General features: G+C 43.3%; 1 protein-coding gene across 1 annotated transcript in view; it reads right to left on the reverse strand.

The window, feature by feature from the left end:
* Positions 1 to 27394, reverse strand: part of col2a1b (collagen, type II, alpha 1b) — a 38951-nt gene extending 11557 nt beyond the window's left edge. The window contains exons 1-34 of the mRNA XM_084463658.1: positions 27365 to 27394; positions 26441 to 26473; positions 26114 to 26167; positions 24328 to 24429; positions 23332 to 23409; positions 21021 to 21065; positions 18930 to 18983; positions 17243 to 17296; positions 16649 to 16702; positions 15806 to 15859; positions 15627 to 15680; positions 15305 to 15349; positions 14843 to 14896; positions 14476 to 14520; positions 13404 to 13457; positions 10674 to 10772; positions 10348 to 10392; positions 9848 to 9946; positions 9574 to 9627; positions 8896 to 9003; positions 8526 to 8579; positions 7389 to 7487; positions 6791 to 6844; positions 6193 to 6291; positions 5490 to 5543; positions 4812 to 4865; positions 4258 to 4311; positions 3790 to 3843; positions 3193 to 3237; positions 2970 to 3068; positions 886 to 993; positions 626 to 679; positions 454 to 507; positions 144 to 197 (exon numbers count right to left, since the gene is read on the reverse strand). Of these exons, the coding sequence (XP_084319784.1) occupies positions 144 to 197; positions 454 to 507; positions 626 to 679; positions 886 to 993; positions 2970 to 3068; positions 3193 to 3237; positions 3790 to 3843; positions 4258 to 4311; positions 4812 to 4865; positions 5490 to 5543; positions 6193 to 6291; positions 6791 to 6844; positions 7389 to 7487; positions 8526 to 8579; positions 8896 to 9003; positions 9574 to 9627; positions 9848 to 9946; positions 10348 to 10392; positions 10674 to 10772; positions 13404 to 13457; positions 14476 to 14520; positions 14843 to 14896; positions 15305 to 15349; positions 15627 to 15680; positions 15806 to 15859; positions 16649 to 16702; positions 17243 to 17296; positions 18930 to 18983; positions 21021 to 21065; positions 23332 to 23409; positions 24328 to 24429; positions 26114 to 26167; positions 26441 to 26443 (2091 nt within the window). The 5' untranslated portion in view covers positions 26444 to 26473; positions 27365 to 27394. The remainder of the gene's footprint in view (positions 1 to 143; positions 198 to 453; positions 508 to 625; positions 680 to 885; positions 994 to 2969; positions 3069 to 3192; positions 3238 to 3789; positions 3844 to 4257; positions 4312 to 4811; positions 4866 to 5489; positions 5544 to 6192; positions 6292 to 6790; positions 6845 to 7388; positions 7488 to 8525; positions 8580 to 8895; positions 9004 to 9573; positions 9628 to 9847; positions 9947 to 10347; positions 10393 to 10673; positions 10773 to 13403; positions 13458 to 14475; positions 14521 to 14842; positions 14897 to 15304; positions 15350 to 15626; positions 15681 to 15805; positions 15860 to 16648; positions 16703 to 17242; positions 17297 to 18929; positions 18984 to 21020; positions 21066 to 23331; positions 23410 to 24327; positions 24430 to 26113; positions 26168 to 26440; positions 26474 to 27364) is intronic.
* Between the last annotated feature and the right edge of the window lie 285 nt (positions 27395 to 27679).

Raw genomic sequence — 27679 nt, forward strand, 5'->3', positions numbered from 1 at the left:
ACATATTTTGAGGTGATTAAGAGGAGGGACTTCACACGCCAGTTGTAGTCCCTCCTCTGACTCTATCTCTATCTACACAGTCACCTGAGCAATCACCTAAACAGTCAGTCACCTAAATGAACCACTGAAGGAGGATAACTTACAGGGGCACCGCGGGTACCTGGAGCGCCGCTGGGGCCGGATGGGCCAGATTCTCCCTGTAGGAAGAATCACTTGTCAGAAAACATAGTCCGCAGACAATATATTCAAATACACACACATCTGATGTACACTCTCCCCACAAAGAGGTGAGAAAACGATTACGTTTAACGGTGAGGTAAGGTAATAATTTGAATGAATAAATTCAGTTTTCATTTTATAATGGTTTTCTAAAAATAATGAATTGTGTTCACTGAGCAAGTAGCATGTAAAGGTTAATGACAAGAACGAGAACGACGTGATAATGACTCTTACCTTCTCCCCGTTGGGACCAGCAGGGCCAGGGGGTCCGATGGGACCGGTCAGACCCTGAGGCAGGAAATAGGAGAAGTTTTGTTACAACACAATTAAAATAAAGTGTAGTAAAAAGAAAACTATCAATATAAAAAAAGTGACATCATCCACCACTGGGGCAGAAGAAACTCACTCTAGAACCATCTTTGCCAGGAGCACCTTCTGGTCCTTTCTCTCCGTTGTCACCCTGAGGAACACCAAGGGACACAAAACCTCAATGAGCCATTTAAATCCAGACTTTCACGTTGCAACAATGCCTCCCTTCCCGACACAATCGTTACATTTAGAGTCATCTCCTTATGTGTAGAGTGTGGAAACATTACAGCTAATGAATGAACAAATGAACAAATATAGACTGCGCGTTAATCAGGCTTTTCTGCAGGCACGGCTTACTCTGTCTCCCTTGGGTCCAGGGATGCCGCCGGCTCCTCTCTCTCCAGGCATACCCTGCAGACCAGGGGGGCCTTGGGCTCCGAGACCACCTGCGGGTCCAATCGCACCCTATCACAGGCCACACAGGTTTGTATTTAGGGGGATGGAAGGAGAGAGGTGGAGGAGAGAGAGGGAGAGAGCGAGACAAAGGAAGACACCGTTAGTCACAGACAATCGAGCCACTCCATGCAAGCACATGAGCTGTATAATTATTGAACGTACTGGGGTTGTTTCTTTGAATATCTCATCTCCCGGTCGATGAAATGACCACTGCTGTTTTCTCGAAAGGTAAAGCTTTGAGATGGCTTTTGTCAAGACTCAATATTCTATTTTCTAATTTTGCATGTGAGTCACAAGCACATCGCAACAATGGTGTTCACAGTGAGTGTTAGAAGACAGCCCATTATTTAGCAGATTCAACAGAGGAGCACGTCCACACATCCTGTATAGGCTGCTGGGCGGGGGGACGGTGGATGAAAGCATGAGATGCAAAGACATGTTCACTGACACATTAGGGTCTTTTTCAATTTCAACTGTCAGCTTATCGAAAATCGAATGTCATGAAACATGACAAATGGGGTTTGTCAGTTTATCCAAACTGTGACTGACGTGTATGAGCTTGGATTACGTCAAAGTTTCCCCAAAAGAAACTAGAACAAATTGAGTCTCCCAGCGTGTTTGTGATGATAATGAATGATATATATAGCGCCTGTTTAATAGGCTTTCAATTAGAAATGTGTGTTTTATGACTCAGACTTGGAACATCGATCCAAGGGGACGAGAAACATCACACACTTTCATCCGGCCCACTGCCACCAAAGTTTGTTTTGACACTAAGTCCTCCGACCAGGCCAGCCTTTGCCTCCGGTTCAACAACTAAAAAAGGCACTGGGAGTCATTTTTCTTATCAGCCCCTGCCTTCAGCCTGAGCCCCAGACCGTATAGACACATATCCACTACCCCCTCCGTCCCCTCATCTTCCTCCTCCTCCTGCTCTGAGCCATAACCATCGTCTACTTGCTCTGCCAATGTCCAAATTCGGCTGCCAAAAACTGTGTGGGTGTGGGTTGGGTGGGGTGTAGGGGAGAAGGGGAGAGGGGGGGGGGGGGCGGGGGATAGCCGGTCTTTTAGATCGGAGTGTCCTGCATCTCAAAAGGCGGCTCATTTCTAATATTATTATGAGAATCGTAATCCGCTTTACTGGGGTCGTACTACTATTTCGGCAGTACTACTGCAATCCATCAGTCAAATCCTCAATGTGTCTTCTGTGACGGAGCCCTCTGTCCGACCTTCAGGCAAACATTGTGTAAAGTCATGCACTGCAGTGTGAATCACAGATAATATGGCCTCACTCTCTCTGTGCTTGACCTTTGGTAGACTTTGCCAGGCCATTCCAAAGGTTAGAATATCGTGTTGCAAACACAATAATGTAGATGTAGTCACTTGTAAATTCTATTATTTCCCAGGGAGCAACGGAACTACTGTCTGATGAGTGCAGAAGAAGAAACCTAACTCAGCACTGACTCACGCCATCTGCAGTCTAATCCCAAATTGGAGCTATTAGCAAAAAAAAAACTTGGTTTCACTCGTCCTTATGTGCAGAATGGAACCCATCGTTGGACAAAATGATTCGATTAATTAATGATACGAGCACAATGAGTCGGACTATAGTGTTATTGAGTATTCAACAGGCCTGCCTGTCTATGCGACACTTTGGTGCAGCTACTGGAACCAAAATTGCTTAGCCCTTAGTTACTTACTTTTGCTGCATTACAGTTTATATTAAGGAGCTCTGTAAGTACCTGCATTATACATTGTCATTTTTCTTTTATCAATAAAAGTACAAATAGCTTTTAAATGTCATATATATATGAAACAGTGGTAAGTAGACTGTAGGGATAGAATATTTATATATAGTCCGGAATAAGTTTTGCACTAAATATCAATACATTTTTGTTTTGTTTTTAAAAACAGTGTATCACGGATGTTTTTTTTTAACCCCACTGTTTCCACCCCTCCCCCCAGTGTCCTGACAGCAGACTCACCTTGGGTCCATCAGTTCCGGGGGTTCCAGGCAGACCACGGGGTCCCTGAAGACCCTGAGGCCCAGCGCCTCCCCTCTCCCCTGGGAAACCTCTCTCGCCCTGCAGGGGAACACCACCAAGGGGGACGGGTCAGTGAGAACCCACCGAGACCTCTGGACAACAAACCAACCAACCAATCAGACGCAGTTTACGGTATGAGAGAGGAAGAGGAGGGTCAACATACTCTAGGTCCGGTCGCGCCAGCTGCTCCACCCTCTCCGGGAACACCCTTGAAGAGAGAGAGAGAGAGAGAGAGAGAGAGAGAGAGACATATTAAATCAGTATGTTGAGTGCATGTTAAGTTGAGCGTGGCATTTTATAATAGATACTTGGGGGAAACATGAGCGGTTTCTTATTGAGATGGGCTCAGAAAGAAGCGGCCGTTTAAGAGATTGGAATTAGCATTATAAGTAAATCATGGGAGGAAGCTTAGGGGGTTGGGGGGTCTGGATGGGAGAGAGACTGGGACGGCACGCCGTTGAAACACTGGGGGAACGTGGCCGTAATCACATCTCTGTGAATTAGCGAAGCAGATAGCATTACTGATAGCGCCTTTAGTATAGCGACTGCACTACAAAGGTGCCTTTTCCCTGTGAAGCTTCAAACACTGGTTATCATTTCAATGAAGGGTGTGTATATTTCTTTCTGGTCTTACAAACCCACTAGTCAATACAGTTGCCACTGGCCTCAAGGACTGGGCCAATCATAATTTTTGTTTTGATTTATTATGAATGTAATTTCAGACTTTCTCAGGCTTATTATGTCATGAGACAGGACCTACCTGGTCTCCGGGCTTGCCTCCCTCACCAGGGGGACCTGGGGGTCCAGGAAGACCCTAAACACAAAGGCAAGGCAGACACCATTAGGAACAATCATTAACTTTAGTTTATTCTGGAGTAACAATAAACACATCTAGATGAACATTGTTTGTAATTCATAGTCAGTGGTGAGTCATTTAACACATCACACCTAACCGATGTGATGTGTCATTTAAACTTTCAGATAACAGATGTGTCACTCCAAAGAGTGACTAAGTTGAGTGTACATGTGTTTGTGAAGAAATGTAAACAGATTTTTTGACAGCAGTTAATGTCCTTGATGAAGTGAAAATGAAAGCTTGAACAGCACTTAATTCATCCACTTGCATGATGTAACATTTGCTGGATGCGCACCCTGTGCATCTATGTACACATTCAGACGCAAGCTGCACCTGTCTACATGCCCACACCACCCAGACGGAGGGACTCACCTGGAAACCAGAGGGGCCGGGCTGACCTTGCTCTCCTCTCTCGCCAGCGGGGCCCTGCAAAGTCACAGATGGTCAGCACAGAACAACTTATTATTATAAGGGCAATTTATTCCTCTTTTATCAAATGAAGTCCACCCCTGGCATGGCGACATTTAATGCGCTAATCAGTCTCATGTGAGCCTGTGCAGGTACAATGTCCGGACATTTAGGTCAATGAAATGTGTTTCAGCAGCAGCAAGGCATCATGGGAAATGAGGATCCCACTGAGGCTGTCTTTATGTACTAAAGAAATGGATAAGATCGGCGTCAGAGACAAAAAGATAGAGCGAGAGAAAGAGAGAGAGAGAGAGAGAGAGAGAGAGACAGAGAAACAGTGAGACAGAGAGAGAGAGAGAGAGAGAGAGAGAGAGAGAGAGAGAGAGAGAGAGAGAAACAGTGAGAGAGACAGAGAAAGAGACAGAGAAACAGTGAGAGAGAGAGAGAGAGAGAGAGAGAGAGAGAGAGAGAAGGAAAGATACAGAGAAAGAGCGAGAAAGAGAGAGAAGTATACTTACAGCGGGGCCCGGAGGTCCAGCAGCACCAGTCTCTCCGTCTTTACCAGGCAGACCCTGAGGGACAAAGAGAGAGTGAGTGATTGAGGAAGATGTAGAGGGAGATAGAGTGGGGAGGGAATACAGAGAGGTGCGGACAGCAAGCCTTTAGTTCATGGTGTCCCATTCAAGGGACTGTCCGCTGGTTAACAATCCCACACACCCCCTGGGGTTCAGCACTGAGTAGATCCAACCCTCTGATACGGATGGACAGGTCAGCAGGGAACAGGAACTATCACTACCAGGATTGTATTGAGGAGTTCTTAATGCACAGTAACTTCTTCATTGCGTGCATATAAGATCTATTGCATGGTTTTGTTAAAAGGTTGAGGCACTTAGATTCACTTGTTCTCAACCTGTAACCCAACGCTTTCTGCCATGAGGATTGCGTCCATAGTTTCCCGTCAAGGTTCAAACATATCGATTCTTTGGGAGAGAAAAACATCTTAGGCCGATTCAGCTCTGGATGGATGGACTTTAATCTTTTAACCCAGCATACCACCAGCACCTCATTTTAAATCATTTTGACAGAACCGACATGTGGTTAATCCAAATGGCATCATGCAGGTTTTAAGTTTTACTGAAAAGTTCATCCTTTTATGTTTAATTTTGGTACAAAGGAGGAGTAAAGAGGGGACTTACTCTCAGGCCGGGGGCTCCGAGCAGTCCCTTCTCACCAGACTTTCCTGGCTCACCCTGGAGAGAAGAGAAACGCGTCAACACACCTCATCATTCAGATCAATGGAGACAAAAGGTCTCGGTAATGTACATTTGAAACCATCCGTTTAACCACGGACGGATTCAAACTGTACAACATGACTCTATTGGTGTAACATCGCGCTCCATTGGCTCTGTTGGTGCGGTTGTCTACTGCAATCAACACAATAGCTGTGTTTGAAATCGTTCCCTATCACGGATATAGTGCACTATATAGGGTGCTCGCCATTTTGTAGTGGTGTTCGAATTCTCAGTGGTTAATTTCATTTCCTATATAGTGGACAATAAAATACCCCAAATTTGAGTGAACTTACGATGTTCCCTACATGTTACTCCCGTATACCACAATGCAATGCGGTCGTGTTTTATGTTTAGAAATGTTCAGCGCAGTGTCCGAATTCTCGTTTGTTCATTCCCTATGTAGTTCACTATATCATAAACACTATATAGGGAATAGTGAGTGAGGGAACAGGGAACGATTTCAAACACAGCTAATGTCTTTAAATTCATTGATTGTTTCATATTTCAGGATGGGTGATAACCATGATCGGTATATTCCGGGTCTATGTGATTGTACTTTAAGAATCAGTGAAGTAAGCCTTTAAGCGTTCCATGAGTCCAAACGTACGCCGGCTCCCTTGGGTCCGGGGAAACCCATCACACCAGGCTGTCCACGGGCTCCCTGGGGGCCGGGGGGTCCGGGGCGACCGTCCTCACCGGGAGCTCCCTAGCAGAGGAGGAAGAGGCCGCATGAGCAATCACTCATTCACTCATTCATTCATACATTGATTTATGTCATTCTAGAAAAAAAAGGATAGCTTGTTCTTCGTAACATTGTTTAAATCTAAGCATGTGTCCACTCGTTACGTGTGTATTACATTCACTCATTCATTCATATTATTCTACAAATAATGTCCTTTATAACATTGTCACCTTTATCACATTGATGAGAAACGGCCAGAGTAAAACGTATCAGCCTGTCTGTCTAGCGCTACAAAAGCAGAGCATTAAAGCTGCCGCCATGAAGGGAACTCACAGTGACAGCATTTCAATTTCAAGATAGATAGATGATAAATTTGGCTTTTCTGCACTAAACCTTGTACCTCTTAGCTAACGCACAAATCAGTTTGACAAATCGAAAGACATTACCCGAGGGAACGGGTATTATATTATATGGTGTCATTATAGTGAGATGATAATAGTGAGGCGTGTAACCGTATACTTACAGAGGGTCCAACTTTGCCTTGAGGACCAGCATCACCAGGGCGACCAGTGAGGCCCTGTGAATAAAGAAATGCAATAAATGAGAACCTCCATAGAACAAAAGAACCAGCAGGTGAGTCACCAGATGTCTCGAGACATTAGCTCAATTACTAATTACCGGTGAAAAGTCATTTTCTCACCACAGGGCAGGCTTTTTATAACAACAAGCAACGGATTTGCACCTGTTGGTCCATGGTGAATAATCAAATCATAAATATGCATGACAAGATGTCACAGCCATATTATCGCAATGCAAAACAATTGCCTTCCAGTTTTCACAAGCCCCCGCCACATGGTATAAATGTAACCACATCTCATGCAGCATTTCGCTTCTAACTGGCCTTTAAGAAGCCGTTCCATAGGCTTCAAGTGTATCGATAAAAACGTTACAGAACAAATGTCATGCGTTGTAATTCCCACTCAAATCGAAATGGTAGACCAGATCAGATCCAAAAAAGGACATCTCTCTATTGGATTAGCATTGGATTGCAGGTGTTCCTGTACTGAAGCCATGTATCTCCAGTAACAGGAGACCATCCGAGGGCCTGTTGGGGGACTCACCCGGGCACCAGGAAGACCGGACTCGCCGGGGCGGCCGGGGTCACCGTTGGCTCCTTTAGGGCCACCAGCACCAGCGGATCCACGCTCACCAGGGGCCCCCTGAGGTACAACGGAGAAGCGTTAGGAGACCCTCACTCAATAATACACGTTGAAGTAATTTACAATTTACAAACATTTTAATTTACATTTATTTATATACGGGTCGGGTTCTATTAGTTGTTGTGAACCATGATGTAAAAAACAAAAATTTTATAATTAGTTGATTCATAATGTAACTATTTGTGTTAGAAGCTAGTAGGTCAAATGGTGGAGGTGGTGTCTCCTGGATATAGCTACTGGGTCACATCTCTACTAGGAATAAGTGCAGTTCCCCCCTCTGTTGGTAATTTTGTGGAACTGCACACAGTTCAGTTACCAGCACACGTTAATTATCAGCACAGAAAGGATAATGGAGAAAATACGACATAAACTACAGTTAAAATCCATTATATCAGCTACATCAGCTACAGTCAATTAGTGATTAAACAAATCCGACACTTCCACCTTTGTACACTACTATAAACTCTGGTAACTTCTAAATACCCAAACACCTGCACCGAAAGCTACTGCAGTGTACTGTATGCCTCTGCACTGTACTGTATGCTTTTGCACTGTACTGTATACCTCTGCACTTCCCGGTACTTTAATATATGTAGTATCAGAATAAGCCTGTTTTCTGCTCATTTGTATTGGACAGTAGAAAAATAAATTGTGGGTATTTTTAATTGAATGAGATAATTGTTCACTGAGCAATTCCATTGTTGTTATAATGTGAGTCCCACTGTGACTATCATAGCCCACAGGAAGACACAGATAATTGAATAGGCATATCATGGAGATCATAATGTCCTCCTGATACAGGCAGCTGATCTACCCTCCATACCACTTAAATTATACAAAGGGACAAACCGCCTCATTGCACTTAAAAGTTCATCCTTGATTTCCTATGTGAGCATTTCAGACGTGCATCCAGTTCACTGAATGCCCTCCATCTGTTTGTTTTCCTGCTTCACAGCAGAATCTCTATGACACGCTACAACACACATCATCACAGAGGAAACCTTCCTAGGAGATGGCAGTTACCACGGTGACACTCACCTTGGGACCAGCCAGACCATCCTGTCCTGGGAAACCACGGTTACCAGGGGAGCCCTAAACGACAACACAGACACAGTCAGGTATAATAAGCACAACAGTTGTATATAGTTTGCATTGTACAGGAGATTATATTGTATATAATAGAAAGCTATATTGATTAAACCATAGGGACAGCCAAAGCGACTTACAATAAACCATTAAATCATGAAGTTATTACCCAGAACATGCAATATTCATTGGCCAGAGGTTATTCTAAATGCTGCGTCCGATTGGCTCTGATGATTGCCATTGGAGCCAGTCAGAACCATGGGTTGGGTAAGCTGTGATCAGTGGTGTCCCATTGGTTTGTAACGGGCTACTGGGTACTCACTCTCTCTCCGGGAGGTCCCAGGGGTCCAGCAGCACCAGACTCTCCTCTAGGTCCTCTCTTGCCCTCCTCTCCTGAGGGGCCAAGGGCTCCCTGAAGACCAACTGGTCCCTGTTAAAACAAACACACACTATGATAAGCAAGAGAGGTGATATTGCACATGACTTCCGTTTCTTTGGGGTTCCTTTCAAACCGACTTTCATTCATGTTTGAATCCCTGCCAACACAGTGATCTAGGATTCAGAGTACTCTAGGGGGCCCTCTTGTTGTTTCCTTTGAGAATTCAACCAATGTCCTCTAGTGTACTGTTACTGATTGTAATAGTACTTTTTATTTTTACTTGTAAAAAGTTTACTCAAAGTGTACCACTTTTAGTTATTATCAATTAATGCTGATTCAATTCCCTGTTAAGAGTTTTGCACAAATAACTAACTTTCATTGAGTTACATGAGCTTTTATTTTGTAAAAACGTTCACACACGTTCACACAGTGGCGCCGACTTCTAGTAGTGATCGTAATGATCAAGTGATTTTGTCTGTAGTCATTTTAGGGAGCAATTCAACCAGAGAGTATTTGGAATAAAAGTTTTTTGATTGCTAATCTTGGTCAGCCTGGCGTGTGTTTCTAAGCAAACGGCTGCATGTGTCTGAGCCACACATACACATAGATGGATATACTCACAATCTCTCCTTTGGGTCCTGCCTCTCCCTTGAAGCCAGGGATACCTGGGTCACCCTAGAGTGGGAAAGAGCAGAGATTGTGTAAGCGGAAGAAAACAGGAAATCAAGAGACAACATATCAGTTTTGTTATTGAAATATGGAGTAGGGGAGAATGCGGGTAGCATTGTGAAAGGTAAGCTATGTTAATGGTGCAGGTGCTGCTATGGTCTGTGTGCTTGTGTGAGTGTGTGTGTATGCGTGCACCTGATTTTCAGATTATAATATTAATACTTACAGATGTTCCCTTGGGCCCCAGTGGTCCGGTGGCTCCCTGAGGGCCAGGGGGCCCACGGGGTCCGGGGAAACCAGGAGCACCAGCAATGCCAGGAGCACCCTACACAGAGACACAGAGAGAAGGAGAGAGAGAGAGAGAGAGAGAGAGAGAGAGAGAGAGAGATGTTCTTAAGATCTGGTAAACTATATATCATTATTTTACTGATGGGTGTGGAATTGTAGTGGCTGTGTTCAGTTGTTTATGCAAGGTGGATGTGTTCAGGTGGATGTGTTCAACATTATTTTCCAACTGTGTTGGAAAGCTTCAACGTTCAATTCCTCATTTGAAATTGTGTTTAGCGTATACTTGTGTGCAGCCATTCATAAGACATCAAGAGAGTTATGTCTGACTGAGCCTGGGTGACTTAATCAGAATCATATATTGTATTTACACAATGTAAATGTATACTGGTGGTGGGAGAATGATCACAGATCATAGCTTGTAGAAGATGTTGAACTTACAGCTGATCCTTTAGATCCAGGGATACCATCAGTACCGGGGTTACCCTGAAAACAAACAAAGACAGAACAAGTCAATCAACTGATCTTCATCAATAATAGTTGAGGAATTCAACTATTGTAACAGTAAGTCACAAAATCTTATCTTGCGGGGAAACAATAGAATAATTACAGAAAACTATTATTTATTTGCTGTTTATCAAAATGCGAAACGGCAACAAAATAATGCCCTGTATATCTTCTAGCGATAACCAAACTGTTTGTTTATTCACTACTTTGTTGATCCTTTGTTTCAGACATCGTATGAGACATTCCGTCGCATCACTCACACTTGCGCCAGACGGACCGGATGATCCTGGAGTACCAGACTCTCCGCGGGGGCCCTGGGCTCCCTCAGGGCCACGGGCTCCGGTGGGGCCAGCTTCTCCCTGGGCGGCAATGGAGGAAACAAGCAGAGTGAGGTTTAGTGAGTGTTTGCGGTGTTTCGACAATATTTCAAAATGAACTGCAGCCGGCTTCTTTAATGATAACTAAGATGATTCTTAGTACAAAAGATAGATAGAGACTTCAGGTACTTTTATTTGATTTCTCATGTTAAGCAGGTTCTCATGCTAAGTTCCACAGTAGTCTTAAATCTGCTTTGATGTAATATGAGCAAGCTGCTCATACACGGGAAGTGAACTTTTTCAAACGAGTGAAACAGACCTGCTCTGTTTTGTTTTAAAGCAAACACCACATCTAAGCCAGCATAGAAAAACAAACACTGATTAGCATAAATCTGTTAGCATAGAAGGGGTTTCAACTGTCAGAATCAACAGAGTGGGTCTAGACTGGATGTAATCAGGGTGACAGGAAGCTCTATGCTCCAAGCTGAAGACATCTATTGATGGGAATGAGGAAGACATTGTTTTATGGGGAGAAATTAACAAAGAAATAAATCTACACCACTACTGTTGCTGTGAGACAAACTCCAGTCCCCTGAACATTTTTTTACTTTGTGAATGATGAACCATTCAAATATACAAGCATTAATGCTAGGGTTGTTGTGAAACACAATGTAATAAGTTTAAAAAAGTACAGTTTAAAAACAACTCTGCTGTGCACGTTTTCAGTGTTTGAAATAAGTGGAAAAACGAGTCGTGATTATGAAAGTTCACAGAATTTAGTTGTAAAGCAATACAAATAGTTGTTTTCTTACCCAGTCATGACATCTAAAATAAAGTTTTAATTTAATTTGCAAAATTCCTTAAAAGGAATTTCAGACCCACACTACTCTAGAAACTGACTCTAGTCAGCTCTGGCCTCCTCATGGACATGGTCATCAGCCGTTGACCACTCTGCCCTCTGACATCACAGTCCTCACAGCCAGTCTGGTGAATGAAATTCCTTTGCCTTTGCCACGTCTGTGTTAGACATGACTCACTCGCATGACATAATGTAGTCTGTGTGTAGCAAATGTGTGGCAAATAGAAAACATTTAATTTGAAACATTCATCTCCCCCTTAGCTTGTTAGACCTCAGGATCAGAAAATAATGGCCTGTTGGTTGAAAACCAGATTCGAACTGGATACACAACATGGACTTTTTGGTATATATTATTTATCCCAAAAACATTGTCATTGTTGAACAAAAATCTGGAATGTTTGGTTAAATAATCAGTACAAAACGAATCTATGTTCCAGAAGTTTGACAATGAGTGCAACTCATGAGTGCAGACTGCACAGCGCCAGGGCAGGAAACCAGAAAATGCGAGGAGTGGAGTTACAGTGTTTCCTGTTTCATTATGGATGTATTCTTCAGAAGATAACATCATTTGTGAATGGTAAGATGGAGGTTTCAAAAGACAATTTTCACAAATGCATTAATACAGCGGCCAAACACTGGTCTATACACTATCCACAATATAGCTATCAGTTTTGGAACTGTGATTGATGGTAAGCCATATCACGCTTAATATGGTTCAGCCGGTCTGCTGGTTTCCCGTAGTGATCCATTCCCTGGAATAAACGTCAACAGATCCCGGCTCCAGCCACATGATTGGTCGAAAAACAACAAAGCAAAATAAAATGTAACGCTCCATTCACCCAAAACCGTTACCTGCGCTACAACCTTTGTGTTGTATGCTTGGAAGCCAAGAGAGAAAATGTCCTCTGTTGAGAACGTTTTCTCTCTTGGCTGTCAAGCATTCTCAAATGTGAGTGCAAGAGCTTTATATACAATATACGATATATGGTATATGAAGATGCACACACACACACACACACACACACACACACACAGCATCTTCTAGTCAGTCTGGCCCAATGACCTAAGGGCTGGATTTTGTGAACACAGACTGCCGGATCAAATTGCTAAACCGTTGCCATTATTGTTGGGTGCTACGAGAAGAAAGCAGAACCACCAGGGCTGAGGCCTGAGGTGCTAGACCGGGCATGTCTGGCTCACACACGGATCGCATCAGACCCAACAACCAGGGAGAGTAGCAGCGGTACAGGGTTACACATAGGAGGACGAGAAGGGTGAAACATGGCTGAACTAGATACAGTGTTATTAAAAAAAGAGAGACAGAGAGAGGCAAAGAGAGTCACAGAATGATTCTCCATTGCCTTCTCTCCTTTCTAATTTCCCCCGCAGACGGAGAGCTGCCTGCTAAAACGCACTGGATGTCTTTTAAAAAAAGAAATGCCATTCTGTAACGTGTCCCTGCAAATCAACCCAGAGGCTGAGAGCTGAAGACTTATTTCATTCACTTTGATTCAGGCAGATGGCTGTTCAAGATAAATCAAGGAACATTTTCACTCCTTCACCCTCACTTCATCATCCTATAGATCCAAGTCAATACACACCGATAGTGGGAGAGAGGAGGACACATAGGGAGCAGAGAGACAGAAAGTCTGAGAGAGTCTGAGAGAGAGAGAGAGAGAGAGAGAGAGAGAGAGAGAGAGAGAGAGAGAGAGAGAGAGAGAGAGAGAGCGAGAGAGAGAGAGAGTGGGCGAGAGAAAGAGACCCTGAAAGACAGTGAGAGAGAGACAATGAGCTGAGAGTGTGAGGTGTCTTACCTTAGAACCAGGAGATCCAGGGAAGCCAGGAGCTCCAGAGGGGCCGACGGGGCCCTGCAGCAGCAGAAGAGAAGACAGGTCGGGTTAAAAAGGGGCAGCTTGACAGCTTAACTACCGCAGTCCACGGTGGCCACCAGGGTGAGCTACATGCAACTCCTGCTCCCAGCACCCGCTAGACCTGAGGCCATGGCTTAGAAGATTTTACATTTTTTATTTCCTTTATTGGACTTTTATTCATCCAGGAAGAGAACAAATTGAGACGTAAAATCTATTTTTTGCAAGGGTGACCAGGCCAAGAGGGGCAGCACAACAATGGGTAAAATACAACACATACACATTGAATACACACATTGGACATGCAACATTTTGAAATAGGGCTTGTACATCAGAATGCATAATGGGATTTCTTGTTGGCGATAGCCTGCCATTTTGAGATGCCTTCAGAGAGTTGTAGTAATGGAAAATCCAAAATAATGGTAGATTTACCATAACCTAGTCTAATCAACATTTTGTTTTACATGAGACACACTGTGACAGTTTAAAACAATGTGTGAATAATGACCAAAACACCATAATTACCAATTACATTCCTATGCGCCTATGCTTCCAAAATGGAGCTGGTCATTGAGATGTGTGTCATGATGTACAAGCCCTATCAGTCCTATCGGTGCAAAAATGAAGTGAATAACAATAATAACAGTCTAGTGATGGAAACAAGTTGGTGATGGGAGGGTGGGGCTGAGGTGAGGAAGAGAAGAAGATAGATGTTGTAGTAGAAGAGTGGAACAGAAGAAATTATTATGTAAAGATTGGAACGAGGTGGGTGAAAGAAAAGCGGGGGGAAAGATGGGGGGGGTAGGACAAACTAGATAATGATAAAGATGTGTAAAGGGATGCAGAAGGATACAATATGGTCTATGGAATTAAAATAGAACTGAGGAGAACTACTACATTTCATTACACTGCCATTACAGTGGGGGGGAGGGGTTGTATCCATATTTCTAAGTCCAGATCGGTGAAATGAACAGATATGATATGATAGAAAATGTAAGGAAAGGCACAAGGTACTTACAGGGGGACCAGCAGGACCGGACAGACCATCGTTTCCACGAGCACCCTGGTGTTGGAAAGGTTGTAAATCAGCACACAGACAGTGGAATGTATTCTTGGTATGAGGTGTGGTGACGGCGTGTACAACTAGAGGCTCATACACTGTGGGAAATGCCTCAACAAAAACAGATTCTGAGAAAATATGAACGTAAACATCACATTGTCATATAAATATAAAAAATGTAACATGACACAGACGCAGACAGACAGGCAGACACATACACATACAAACACACACACACACACACACGCATATTAATTTCCACACAAAATAACCATGTATTGCTCCTAATTTATAGTAAACACTATTCAAATTAAAAAGTACTCACAGCAGATCCGGAGGGTCCGGGACGACCTCTCTCGCCAGGCAGACCCCGGGGACCCTGAAGGTGAGAGAGAGGAGGGAATAATAGGTTAAAATGCAGGCTGATGCAGAACACTTAAAGTCACAAAGACAAACTCCTATGCTGTGCTTGTCCAATAATCTAAAATGAAAATGGATGATACAACAGGAACCATGTACATTTGGTGTACCTATGTAGTACTTCTAGAAGTATGACTACTATCACTACTGCTGTTACAAATAGTATTCACAGTACTTGTAATAGAACCACTACTCCTATGGTGTATCTGTGTACTATATATGATGACAGAAGGGCACATCGTGTCTGTGATTTGCATTTATTAATCCTGAATGAAAGATGAGATGGTTGGTGACAGTTGAATGTAGTTAATATGTTAACACCTTGAGCTTTATATAACAGGGAGCTGGTGTTGTCAGGTCTACTCACCATAGGTCCGGGTGCGCCATTCTCACCAGGTGAACCAGACTCGCCCTACAATGAGGGAGACATTTATGAACATTTCGGATTGTACCACACTGAAAATAGTATTCTGTATGAAGATGACCTTAGCAGTAAAAAGATTATTAACCCTTTTCTTCATTTAATTATTCAAAAAGTATGATGTGCTTGCTTGCTTAGTCACAATAGATATGTCCAAACAAACAGAATAGCATTTCCTTTTAAGGCTAGCACACCATAGACTTTTAACAGAAGGTAAAATGACAACAGAGTTGAAAGAAAGAGAATATCATTTTTATTTTAAACATACTTTAGAGCCAGCAGCGCCATGCTCTCCCTTAGCTCCATCAAGACCTGAGTAGCCCTGGAGAGAGACGGGAAACAGAGCACATTAGGACAACAAGGAGTTAAGAAAACCAGAAACCACCATCTTGAGTTTTATTTGATGGTGGGCCGGCTCCAACGTCCGTCAGCGACAGAAACACTCACTCTGTGTCCCTTGATGCCGGGCAGGCCAGGTGTTCCAGGGAAGCCACGTGCTCCCTTTATATGTGGAAAGAACAGACGACAGGTTGAGAAGAGATGATGACGGGGCCACCGCACCACATCAGGAAGACAGATAAAAAGCATGGAATTATTTTTGTCTCCAAGATCTGGGTTTTTTCAATACAGCATGTGAGCCAGTGGGACACCAGGTTTCACACAGTGGGACCTGGTGAGAGCACGTTACAGACCCAGTATCTTCTATTCATTACTGCACACACCACACACACCAACAATCTCTTTTTATTAATAAATACAATTCTGGTACAGCTGCTCTCTTCTTGACTGATGTCTGAACTTTGATCATTCTCGATAGGGGGTGTATTGTCTTCTGTGTGTGTCTTCTGTCTGAAAAAATACCAGTACTGGCTTACAGAGATAGTAACACTGATGTTTAAATAAAATAAAATCCTATACAATTGGCATAATCAGCCCCCATGTTGCGAACATTTCAGCAGTGTCCTATGCACCACACCAGCAATTCAAATAATTAATGATAATGCTGTTATTTGCGGATGATCTAATGTTAGAACAGAGTAACTTCAGAAATACTTAATGTGAGTCGGATTGCGTAGATAGATAACTACTACTACTACTACTACTACTAGGACTACTACCACTATTTCTAGGCCTACTACTACTTCTTAGTTGTTCAGTTATTTAATCACCACCATCCCAGCCAATCATAATTCAGCTTTCATCCAGTTCATAACCTGACACACACAAATTAAACAGTGTAATAATACATAATAAATATTAAATCAATAGCCAACAAATCTGAAAACTTACCTGAGGTCCAGCAGGCCCACGCTCACCAGATTTGCCTGGTTTGCCAGCCTCACCCTAATACACAAATAAGAGAGAAATTATAATATATACACCATAATACATTTTTGTGAATGTATTTATTTAATTAAATAATCATTATTATTGGCCAGGGAGGCAGTTTGTAGCGTAGCCTTTCCCGTTGGTCAAACTAGCAGTTTTTTCAATGTGGGGTTTTGCGCCCCTAGTGGAGACATTTGGAAACGTTAAGTCTGCTACCATCTGGTGGCTGAAATAAGGCATTGTAAGTATTGCCTCGTAACAATATTCAAATGGGTAAAGATATGCAGAAGTCATTTTCATAATTGTTTTACAACTTCTTCTACACTATCTTCAAATATTCAATGTCATGAGAACATTTCATATGAACATATGAGACAATTTCGATTTTAGATTGCCAATGGCTCTGTTCTGACCAATTATGGCACCATTGGTTTGGGCAGTCGATCTTGCCCGTCAAGGAAGAGACTACTGGATACTACTTTTGTTGCATTTTATTTTCATAATATATATATAACTGTTGATATTTGACATTGTGTTTGCAACCAAAGTACTCACATCATCTCCAGGTTTGCCAGAAAGTCCAGGGGGCCCACGGGGTCCCATTGGGCCCTGTTAATAAAACAAGAATGATTAACAAACAAATACTCATCTGAGCCAACAGGGGCAACAATTAATAGCAGTACTTCAGTAGCATGAGGTAATGGGTTGCATTGGGTTACAATGTGTATGTCCCCTTTAATATACAAGCATCCATGGCAGAAACATTCTTAAAAGTATTTATTTTCGAGAAATTGTTCTACATAGACAAATCTGATTATCATTGTTTGCTGTCACAGAGACATGCACTGAAAACCTATTTCACAACAGTGAGGATCCTTCAAAATAGTTTCCCCTGGTTCTGTTCTTTACACAAATCAAAGAACATCCCTTTCTAAGAACAACGTATCATTTTGGAACTTTGAGCATTGACCTGAGTGACCTAAACTATTCCATTTAGCAATGAAAAATATGAAACACATAAATAGGTTTATTAATGAATGGATCTTGTTATTTTCTATTTTTTACACATTAAAAAGCAGGATGCTCTTTTTAATTTTTACACATATATGAAGCAGGATGCTCTTCTAAAACCAGCATAATTAATTAAGAGCTAATTGGGCACAGCTGCTCACTGGACCTTGATATGTATAATAAGCACAATATGACTCAATGCAATCCATTATGGTGGCTCCTGCTGAGCTGTGTTCCTCAGGCAGACTTGATCTTAATCCAGGCTAATGATGTGTTAGAGCCATGGGTCTCTCAGGGCAGCGGCAGGTTGTCAGAGAGGGCACCTCTCAGGCTGCATGTCTGAGCTCCAGATGAAATTAGTAGCACAGTGGTGGCCTGGCCCTGATCGCCCACTTATAGCTTTTAGCACCATTCTTTTTAAAATGCTCCTGCCATTACCTCTGCACTATAGGTAGCCACATTCTGAGTCCCCGGATCTAAGGGAATTTCTCCCAATCACACAATGTTAAGCTGTGCATTACAGTCGCCTGCCTTGTTATGTTTCTGGGGTTGGGGGCGATTTTCAACACAATGTCATGATTAGTTGTTACCTTGGACCGGGTTCTGCACTTGGAGTATAGACAGAGCCTTGAAAAACATTGTGCAAGCCACTTGTCTACCTTGGGCGACTACTGAGGGGGTTTGGGAATAGAAAGAGGATATTGCAGCAAGGGATTGCAGGGGGTAAGTCAAAAAGAAGAAGGGAGAAAGTGATATCCAATGGCGCTGTTGGTATATCCTGAAGTATAAGGAGCCAGCTGGCTGGAGCTTGGGAACTACGTGGGTCTTTTGAGGGGGAAGGTAGTAATATACAGTAATATTGTTTATAAAACCAAAATGGTAGGAAAGCTGAAGAATAATTGTGATGGGGCGAGCAGCTAGTTTAGAAATACATTGGTGGCCTATGGGAGTTAAGTATAAGGTGTGGAAGCATTATTAAATATTTCACAAACTCAGGTACATAATCAAAGATAAAGGCTTTAGAATTTCCATGTACGATTTCAGTGCTTAACAACATGTTAACAACACTGAAATTGTATGTTTTGGTGTTTCAACTACCTCTTTGCTACCTGTCATGCTTCCGGACTAAAATTCCTTCTAACTACATCCTGGACCGTTTGCTCCATGATATATTACAATCTAACTTTCTGATCCTGGCCGGGGAGGATACCTCACGGCTGGGTGTACTTACAGACTGTCCGGGTTCTCCTGGCTCTCCAGGATTGCCTTGGAAACCCTGTGGGCCCTAGAAGACAGAAGATAAGAGGAACATTACAGGGAGTCCGTCTGGTTGGATGAATACCAGACATTGAATAAACACAGATGTAGAGTTTGCTTGGCAGGAAAATGACAGGACCTTAACCAACAAACGATGCGCAGCCTTTTCTTAAAAAGGGTTAACTCATACTAACTTATATACTCACTGAATTTGTCACTAAAATGTAAAAATTGTAAACAATCATTTAATCAGCATAAAGGAAGAATGGCTGCATTAGATTTACATCGCTTTGTCTATATGTCATATATCATCTCTCTATCTCTGGACGAGCTCTCAACTATATACATATATGCAGGGTTGCCAACTTTGAGTACCTGGCTGGAGTGAAATTTTGATTTTGCACTTAATCACTTGCACATATTGGGACCAAATTTCACCATCAGGGTTTAGAAAAGCATGCAGCTTACACATGTGATGGGAGCGTGAGTTTAGGTCTCAGATTTAAGGATATAGCCTGGCTACGCCCATGCCCTGACTACTTACACCCAGGGAAATACTCACAATTACATAGTATTAGACATGCACTAACCAAATAAAGGGCACACTGGTTCATTCACTAATGTCAAAGACATTAAAAAAAAAGTCAAAGACGTGTTGTTTGCAATATCTTGCTTGAATGCCTTCTTGGCTCTCGGCTATGAACATGAACAAATCACCACAGAGATTAGCATCATGCACCAATCAGGGAGTCAGTTAAGAGACAGCCTCATGGAAACACCGTACGAAACACGCGGTTTTTCAAATAGTCAGCTATCTTTTAGAGCGAAGGCCATTTGCTTGGTTTAACAATTAAGACGTGAGCGCAATATGTTCGCCTTGTCAGCCCATGTTGCTGTCGCAGTGCTTTGGCGGGAGAATTTTCTGAGCAGTGTGACAGTGTGAGGCTGAAGGTGTGTGTCACACACCGGCAGTGTGAGAGTTGGCAACCCTGATATGAGTCCTTTAAAAACTAAACTGACGCAGTCTGAAGAGCATTGTAAACAACAACATAAGTGTCTGCTGAGGCAGCAAGTTGAGACGGGTCGACCTGGCACTGCCTTAAAACCTAACAGCTCTCAGGCTGAAAGCTTAAGCCGCGGGCGCCTGCTTAAGAGCTGCGGAAGAGGGGACCAAAGAGCACCAGGCAGCCCTCCTCCAAGGTCCTATGAAAGGTATAGTGTCAGCTGTTGTGTGTTTGGGTTGTGACGTATGGGAAACGCCCCAATGCCTGCAGCTGAGTAGCAAAGTTGTACTTGGCGTAAACTGTATGGCGTGTTGTGTACCTGTGTGTGTGTGTGTGTGTGTGTGTGTGTGTGTGTGTGCGTGTGTAAATAAATAGTTCAGGTCTTAGCTCGGCCTTTACTTCCGCCGCTAAGAAGTGCCCTTTCAGTTATCGCTCAGGTTGTGGTCTTCTTAGAGAAGTCAAGTGAAGTTTATTTGTACCCAACGTCATTATGAATACAGTCTCAGTGGAGCCCTCACAGGAACCACATTCATATGGGATAAGAAGTGGCCCGTGAACTTGTGGTCCTCGAGGAACACCCCTCAGGGGTGAGGGCGAAGGGAAAGAAACCCTGACAAGGGACACATAAGAGGGCTCTGAGGGGACTATAGCCGCTAAGTATACAGCAATACGAGGCACTCCTCCATGGACTCAGGTCAGCTTTAACATCTAAGTATCGCTATAAAAGACACTTCTCCATGGACTCAAGTCAGCTTTAACATCTAAGTATTGCTATAAAAGACACTTCTCCATGGACTCAGGTCAGCTTTAACATCTAAGTATTGCTATAAAAGACACTTCTCCATGGACTCAGGTCAGCTTTAACATCTAAGTATTGCTATACAAGACACTTCTCCATGGACTCAGGTCAGCCTTAACATCTAGTTATACAGCAATACAAGACACTTTCCATGAAGTCAGGTCATCTTGGTGTGTTTATCTGTGTGTCACTAAGGGGCCGCTGGCGGATGTAGCGGTGTCTACATGGGTGTGTTGTTTGACAAGGTGATGGAGGTACTTACAGGTGATCCGCTGGGGCCAGGTGGTCCTCGTGGACCCATTGGTCCCTTTAGGTAGGGGGTGGTGGGGGAGGGGGAACAGGAAAGAGACACAAAGTCAGCATCAGGACAGAAAGCCCCCTTCTGCCTGTTCAAAACCTACACATGTACACACGCGCATTCCAGGCAGCTGTGGAAAGCCTGCACTTACCTACAGAGGATGTTATTGAAAAACAGACCTTCAGTGAAACTCAACTTATTTTTTCAGAAGCTATAAAAATATATTGCCTTTGCCCCAAAGCATCAGAAACTCTGTGACTTTCCCTGCATGCCGTATACATAAATCCTTTGGAATTCCTCATTGGCATTCAAAATTCATCTCCCTCACTTTCTCTTTTTCTCTCTCACTCACACTGTAACCTTTGACTTTCACTCTTTATTGATCTAGCCGTCCAGCTCTCTTTGTCTCTCTGTCTCTCTCTCTATATATCTATCTATATATAAATATATATATATATCTGTCCGTCTATCTGTCTATCTATCTGTCTATCTGGCCGTCTATCTATCCATTTATCTATCCAGCTCTTCCCAGGCAGCTACATATTTCTGAGTTCAAAGGTCATGAGTGGTAGGGTTGTTCTCATAAGTGGAGTGCTTGAACTCGACATGACTGATGTCAACTGTCAACACAACACAACAAGCCATTTCCGCACACATATAAACCCACTAAATGAACTCAATGCACACCTGAATCTATTTTCAGAATTATATTTGGTTTGCTAATCAACCACACCGTAATGAGTTGGATTGTAAGAACAAAGTACTCATTAATGTGTGTTTCTGTGCTAGTTAGACCTCTATGCCCTGCAACACGATCTGCTGTGTGGCAGCTTCTGCTTGGAGACACATGTCAAAATAAATGTCTCCTTTGAGTGTATGGGTCGTTGATCCTCAAGAGGAGATCACATTCTATGGAGGTGATGAGCCAAAAGCCCTTTCTCTCTCTCTCTCTCCTTTCAGACATATAAAAAAAAAAGTTGGAAAGTAGGATATAATGTGATGTCAATAAAGCTTCATTCAAGTTTCCAATATTCCCAGTGAAAAGGAGCTTTGATTAAGTTTCCATGCAAGCTCCGCTCAGGGTGGAAGGAAAAAAGGAAAACCCTGCCCATATCCCTCTATATATGCACTCCCTTTATAGGGTTCATGTCAAGTATGCTGATTATGATTCATAAATGTGGGACAGTAGCCAAAGAAAATGCAGGGACACGCATCAACGCATAGAGGTTCTCCAACGGGAATGAGTGTTCTTTTCACCGTGTGTGAGGGGCCTTGTCACAGAGCATATTGGGGTGGGGTGTTATCAATAGGCCTCTATAGCCTATGGTGTGTTTGTTTGTGTGTGTGTGTGTGTGTGTCTGTGTGTGTGTGTTTGACTTCAGTACGGGGGCATGTTTGAGTGTGCTTGTGCATACATGTGTGTGTGTTTGTGTGCTTGCGCTTTGAGGCTTGGAGAGACACTGAGAGAGCACTGTTGAAGTGTCTGTGGTGGGGGGTTGGGCTCAGGTATGAAGTGGGGCTGGGGTTGTGTGTGTGTGTGTGGGGGGGGGGAGGGGGGGAGGGGGAGGGTGCTTTAGATGTGGAGGAGTGGGTCAGTTTGGTCCAGCCACCAGAGCCACAAGCATATGAATGGACAGACTCTCTGCTTTGGGAGCTGAAGGTGAGGCCGGCAGAGACCAGAGCACACTGTGGGGCTCCGAAAGACCCCCAGCCTCATCTTCTGGTGTCCCAGCACTGTCCCAGCTGAGACGGGGGCCTCAGCTCTCCCAGCTGGGGCCCGGGCCCAGGCTGACAGCCAAGCGCCGATGCGGTTTTCCAAACCAAAATAGCTCCCAGCCGTCCTGCTCCTTATTCCAGCTAGCGCCATCTGGCATGCCAGCTAGGTGGGCTGGGCTTTTTCTTTCATGGCATTTGAAAAAATAAAAACCAAACTCTATCAACGTCTGTTTCCTCTGTGGCCATAAAAACACCTCCTCCTTAATCTCGTCGGGAGGTGTTTATTTTTCCATGGGGACCCACCAGAGGGGAGATGTTTTCCGTCTCCACCAGAGGGACCCGGGCAGGATCCGACAGACGCCTGTGAGTTCATATCAAACCAAAATGTACGAACTCCCTCTGGGGAAAAAAAAAAAGAGTATCCATGGCTACATCCATGAATGTACGCCTTTCTGGGGAGCGCCATTGATCCAGGTGGTGCAGTGCTGTGAAACGGGGGGAACCGTGCGGACAGTAGGGTGGACTCATGGGAGGGGGGGGGGGGGGCGCTCTCTCTCACCATTGGTCCCTGCATCACGCCCATCTGTGCTCCTCCGGATTTCTCGTCGAATCCACCGGCCATCTGAGCAGCAAAGTTCTGTGGGAGGAGGAGTGCCAGAGAGAGACATATGTTAGGAGATGTTGAGACGTGTGCTTGAGCATTGAACATGATGGGATGTTGACGGCGGTTGAAAATGATCTTGAAACGGTCCACTCTCAGTACGTATTTAGAATTGTGAATTAAACGCTCACATTTGTATTCATTTGTATTTTCATTCAATTTTTTGAGATGAACAAATGAGACTCGGTTCATATTTATTTTCTGGAGATTCTTGAAATGACAGTAGACTTGAGCTAAGCTATCCAACATAAAGTTTGAAACAAATTCTCAATCCTCTCAATAGATAAGATATCTATAGACCTGATATAAAGCCAAGTCCAAGAAATCTCAGATTATTTTTGGTAGACTTTGGCAGGGCAGGAATGGATCAGGTTCTGAGGTGTTTGTCAACTCCATATTTGATGGATGAGCACAGAGGAAGCAGACACAGCAGCCGTGTGAACTGGTTTCATTTCTACCCTCTCCACACAATGAATCTCCTTGTTGTTCCCCAACCCCCACCATCTTCTCTCCTTCCCAAGTCTCCCATGCCACCTCCTGTCCACTCACCTACCCCATCCCCCACCCCCATCTCTGTCTCTCCCTGGCAAAGAATGGGAAGCATTCTCTCTATCTCTCCCCTCTCTGTAACCCCCTCACCGTCATCTTCAACACAGCCCGCTCCAGCCAGCTATCGTCTTTTCTGCTTGTGTTTTCAACACCACTAAAAGGTTCTGCCTTTTGGGGGCACTATTTTCACCCATTCTCCCCACTTTGTTCACAGAGTCGATCTGATGCTTTTCTGAGACTTGTTGTGGCGTCCGACCTGTGGACTATCCCACCGCGGTGTTTATAGTGAGACCCCACCCACCCCTGCCTCCTCTCATCACCCTGGGCATGTCATGGGATACTCACTCCTCCGAGGCCTGGGGGTCCGTTCGGGCCTGGGGGGCCAGGGGGGCCGGGGTTTCCAGGGGTACCGGGTTCACCGTCTCTTCCACGGGGGCCGAGGGTACCCTGAGACACAAACACAATGCGGAGGGGGTGGGGATTAGTTCAGATGAATGTCATTCATTGGAGTTCTCATGCCAATCAGGAGATACTGAGATGTGTGGACCAATAGAAATCTTGTGTTTGGGCCTGTTTTTACAGGCTCAGTCAGTCTGCACGGTAAGATTAACAACATTTCTTAATACAATGCAATGTGCCCTGGAATTTATGTAAAGGACCTAATGTGATGATCTGATTAATTATAATTAGACTAAATATTTATGGTTAAACTGAAATTAATCTTGGAAATTAAGCGAGGAAGGCTTAAATGATTGTGCAAGTGGATTGTATTAGAGTTTAAAATGCTGATCTCTTTCAGAACAAGTCGCAGCCATGTAACAATCAAATGTTAGCCTCAATTGATATCATCATTGTAAATGTTGATGTATGTGTGTCATTTAAGATAAAAGACAATCAGAAACATTGAACACAGGTTGTGGACAGGCAATGGGGAAATAATTACAATAACAATTAGGCACAATATTGTACGAAGCTATTGAACTACAGTTCCGAAATACATTTATTTCTTGAAAGGTTTGAGAGAGCTCTGTGAAAGCCTGATGAAATGAGCAACAAATCCTCCATTTTAATTCAAATGTTATCATTTTCAATTTTTTTTAATTGCCCATAGTGCTATTCAAATTAAATACAAACCGCAAAATGAACCTGCAAGAAAACATTTAACAAAGAAGAATATATAAGGTACCCTATAGCTTGCTCGGATAGACAAAAATGGGCTTGTGATAATAAATAATTGGATATACATTGAGATTGCTCTTAACCGATAAGCTCTTTTGAAATATCTGTCTCTATATAGACAACACTAGTCTGTGTGTTATGTGGTTTTAAAGATGTAAATCAAATCATGAATGTAAGCAATATGCTTGGAACAAAAATATGTTAAACATTAAAAATTACATCCAGAAAAATGGTTTATTGTAAAATAGTTTTCTCATCTCTAGGTCAATTATTGACCTTTAGTCCCCACTTCTCCTTGGTTCATATACCAACATCTATTATCTGCTCCCCCTCATTGCTCCACTAAAGCACTGCAGACCAAGTTTCTTTATGCGACATGAGGAACTTCTAGGAATACCTCAGCAGACATCACAAAACCGCTGGGATGATAGCAAAAACATTCCATTAAAATTCCCCCCTTGCTTTGAAGAAGCTCCATCTTGGAGGCAAGCCACTCCACGCGCAGTAAAATATTCACAAACAAGACCTCCTCAGACTCCTTAACCTAGTGGCTGACAGCCATGACACGCCACACAAGCTGTTCACATTATTGCCAGGATCAAAGCCCGACAAGACCAAGGACGCTGATTTCACACCCATTTGAATAAGCATCTTGTAACTGCCCCGGGTTTATTCTACGGCACCAAGATCTGTTAAACAACCCACACGCTTTTAGAGGACCACATAGCCAGGGGTGGGGGGGGGGGGGGGGGCTGGGGCTCAGAAGCCCCTCACTGAAAGACTGCCATTGATACAGACCTGGAAGGTGTACAGGCAGAGTACACGCCACACGCCCAATGCCCCACCCACACCCACCTCCAAACCCAATATCACTCCTAGGAGTGTTTTTTTTTTCAGTCAAAAATAGCCGAAATGGAGGGGGTGAGGGAGGAATCTAGGCTGGTCAACTCACCTTCTCGCCTTTATCTCCTCTGGATCCCCGTGCTCCTTGCTCTCCTGATGGGCCCTACATGAAGACAAGACGGTGGCCATCAGTTTATTCAGGTGTTTTTGTAAACTTTGTAAATGCAAGCAGTGCATTTACAAAGTGTTGTTTTCTAATGTTTTTGGCTTTACTTGTATACTTTTATTGCGAAAGATATTACAAACACATTTGAACAATGTTTTCAGGTAACGGCCAAACCTAAATGCCTAGTACTCTACGTGCTGCTTGTTGGGAGACGTTTTTTTGCAGCGGTTTTTAGGTGTAAAATGTCAACATGCTGAAGGCAGTGCATACCATTGGGCCAGCTGGTCCTCTTGGTCCTACGACCTAGAAAGAAGAACAAATACAAAAGGCAAAGGAATGGGTATAACTTTGTTTAAAGGGCATTGACACTTACTCAGATTTTACTTTATTAGTCTTTTTTATTAGCTGTGTATTATCCTGTAAAGAACTAGACGTTTTTATATAAGACTTTTCCAATAAATCCTGTGGTTTGTATTTTAAATTACTTTTACGGGAGCACTTTGTAATGTTGTATAGTGGCGTTGTGTGCATTGTGTGTATGTGTAGTATGTATACACGTTGTCATGAAGTAACATGAGTAAGAGCAGGTAGATGTATTCACATCTGTGTCTGTCGGTCTGTGCTGTTAATGTAACAGTTTCTCTTCACTAGTGCAGTGTTGCTCACTGCTAATCTCCCTGGGCACAGCATTATCAAAACACATGCACAATAAACAATGCCTTGTTATATCCGGCTATGGGCTTGAATTCCCTAAGAGGGGTAAAGTATTTCCATATGCAGCGTGGCAACGGCTGGGGGCTCCACTCTCTCTCACTTCTCTCTTTCTCTCTCACTCTGTCTTGAAATCTATCTTTATATGCCTCGCTCACCTGTCCAATGGGAATTTTTATAGGAGGGTTGAATGGGGGACATCAGTCTGTGTTGTATTGTGCTTGGGCTTCCTTAAGAGCAGGCTAATGGACCATGCCACAGTGCATTTGCTGTGTTCATCTGTGTGATTCCAGTAATCTATCTCTTTCTATCTGATTCTGGAAATACTTAAAAAACAAGAGATTAAGAAAACTCCTGATCTCTCAAAATGCCTTCAAAAACGGTTTCTTCTATCGATTTTATAATTTCCCCTCTGCTCTTATGAGTGAGTTTAAATTATTATGAAAAGAGTGTTAACATTAAATCCCTGTGATGTTTACTTACATCTGTAATATCTCCAGGTTCACCCTTCTGGCCCTTTGAAGATACAGAGAGTAAAAAACAGGGAAAGATTAAATAAATAGAATACTATCGACTTATTAATGCATGCAGACAGTTATCATATGCTACTTTGATTTATAAATCCCCGCCAATCATTACACCTTTAGAAAACCCTTCCCTATGAAAATAGCCAGTCCAAAAAGACACCTCAGTATTAAACGTTAAGTATGGAGCCTTCTCCACCCAGTTCTCATTGATATCCATAGACAGCAAGAGACAGGAAGTAACTACTATGTGTCTGACAAAGTCCCTCCACAT

Source organism: Micromesistius poutassou (genome assembly GCF_964030765.1).
Source record: "Micromesistius poutassou genome assembly, chromosome: 2".
In the NCBI taxonomy this organism is placed as follows: Eukaryota; Metazoa; Chordata; class Actinopteri; order Gadiformes; family Gadidae; genus Micromesistius; species Micromesistius poutassou.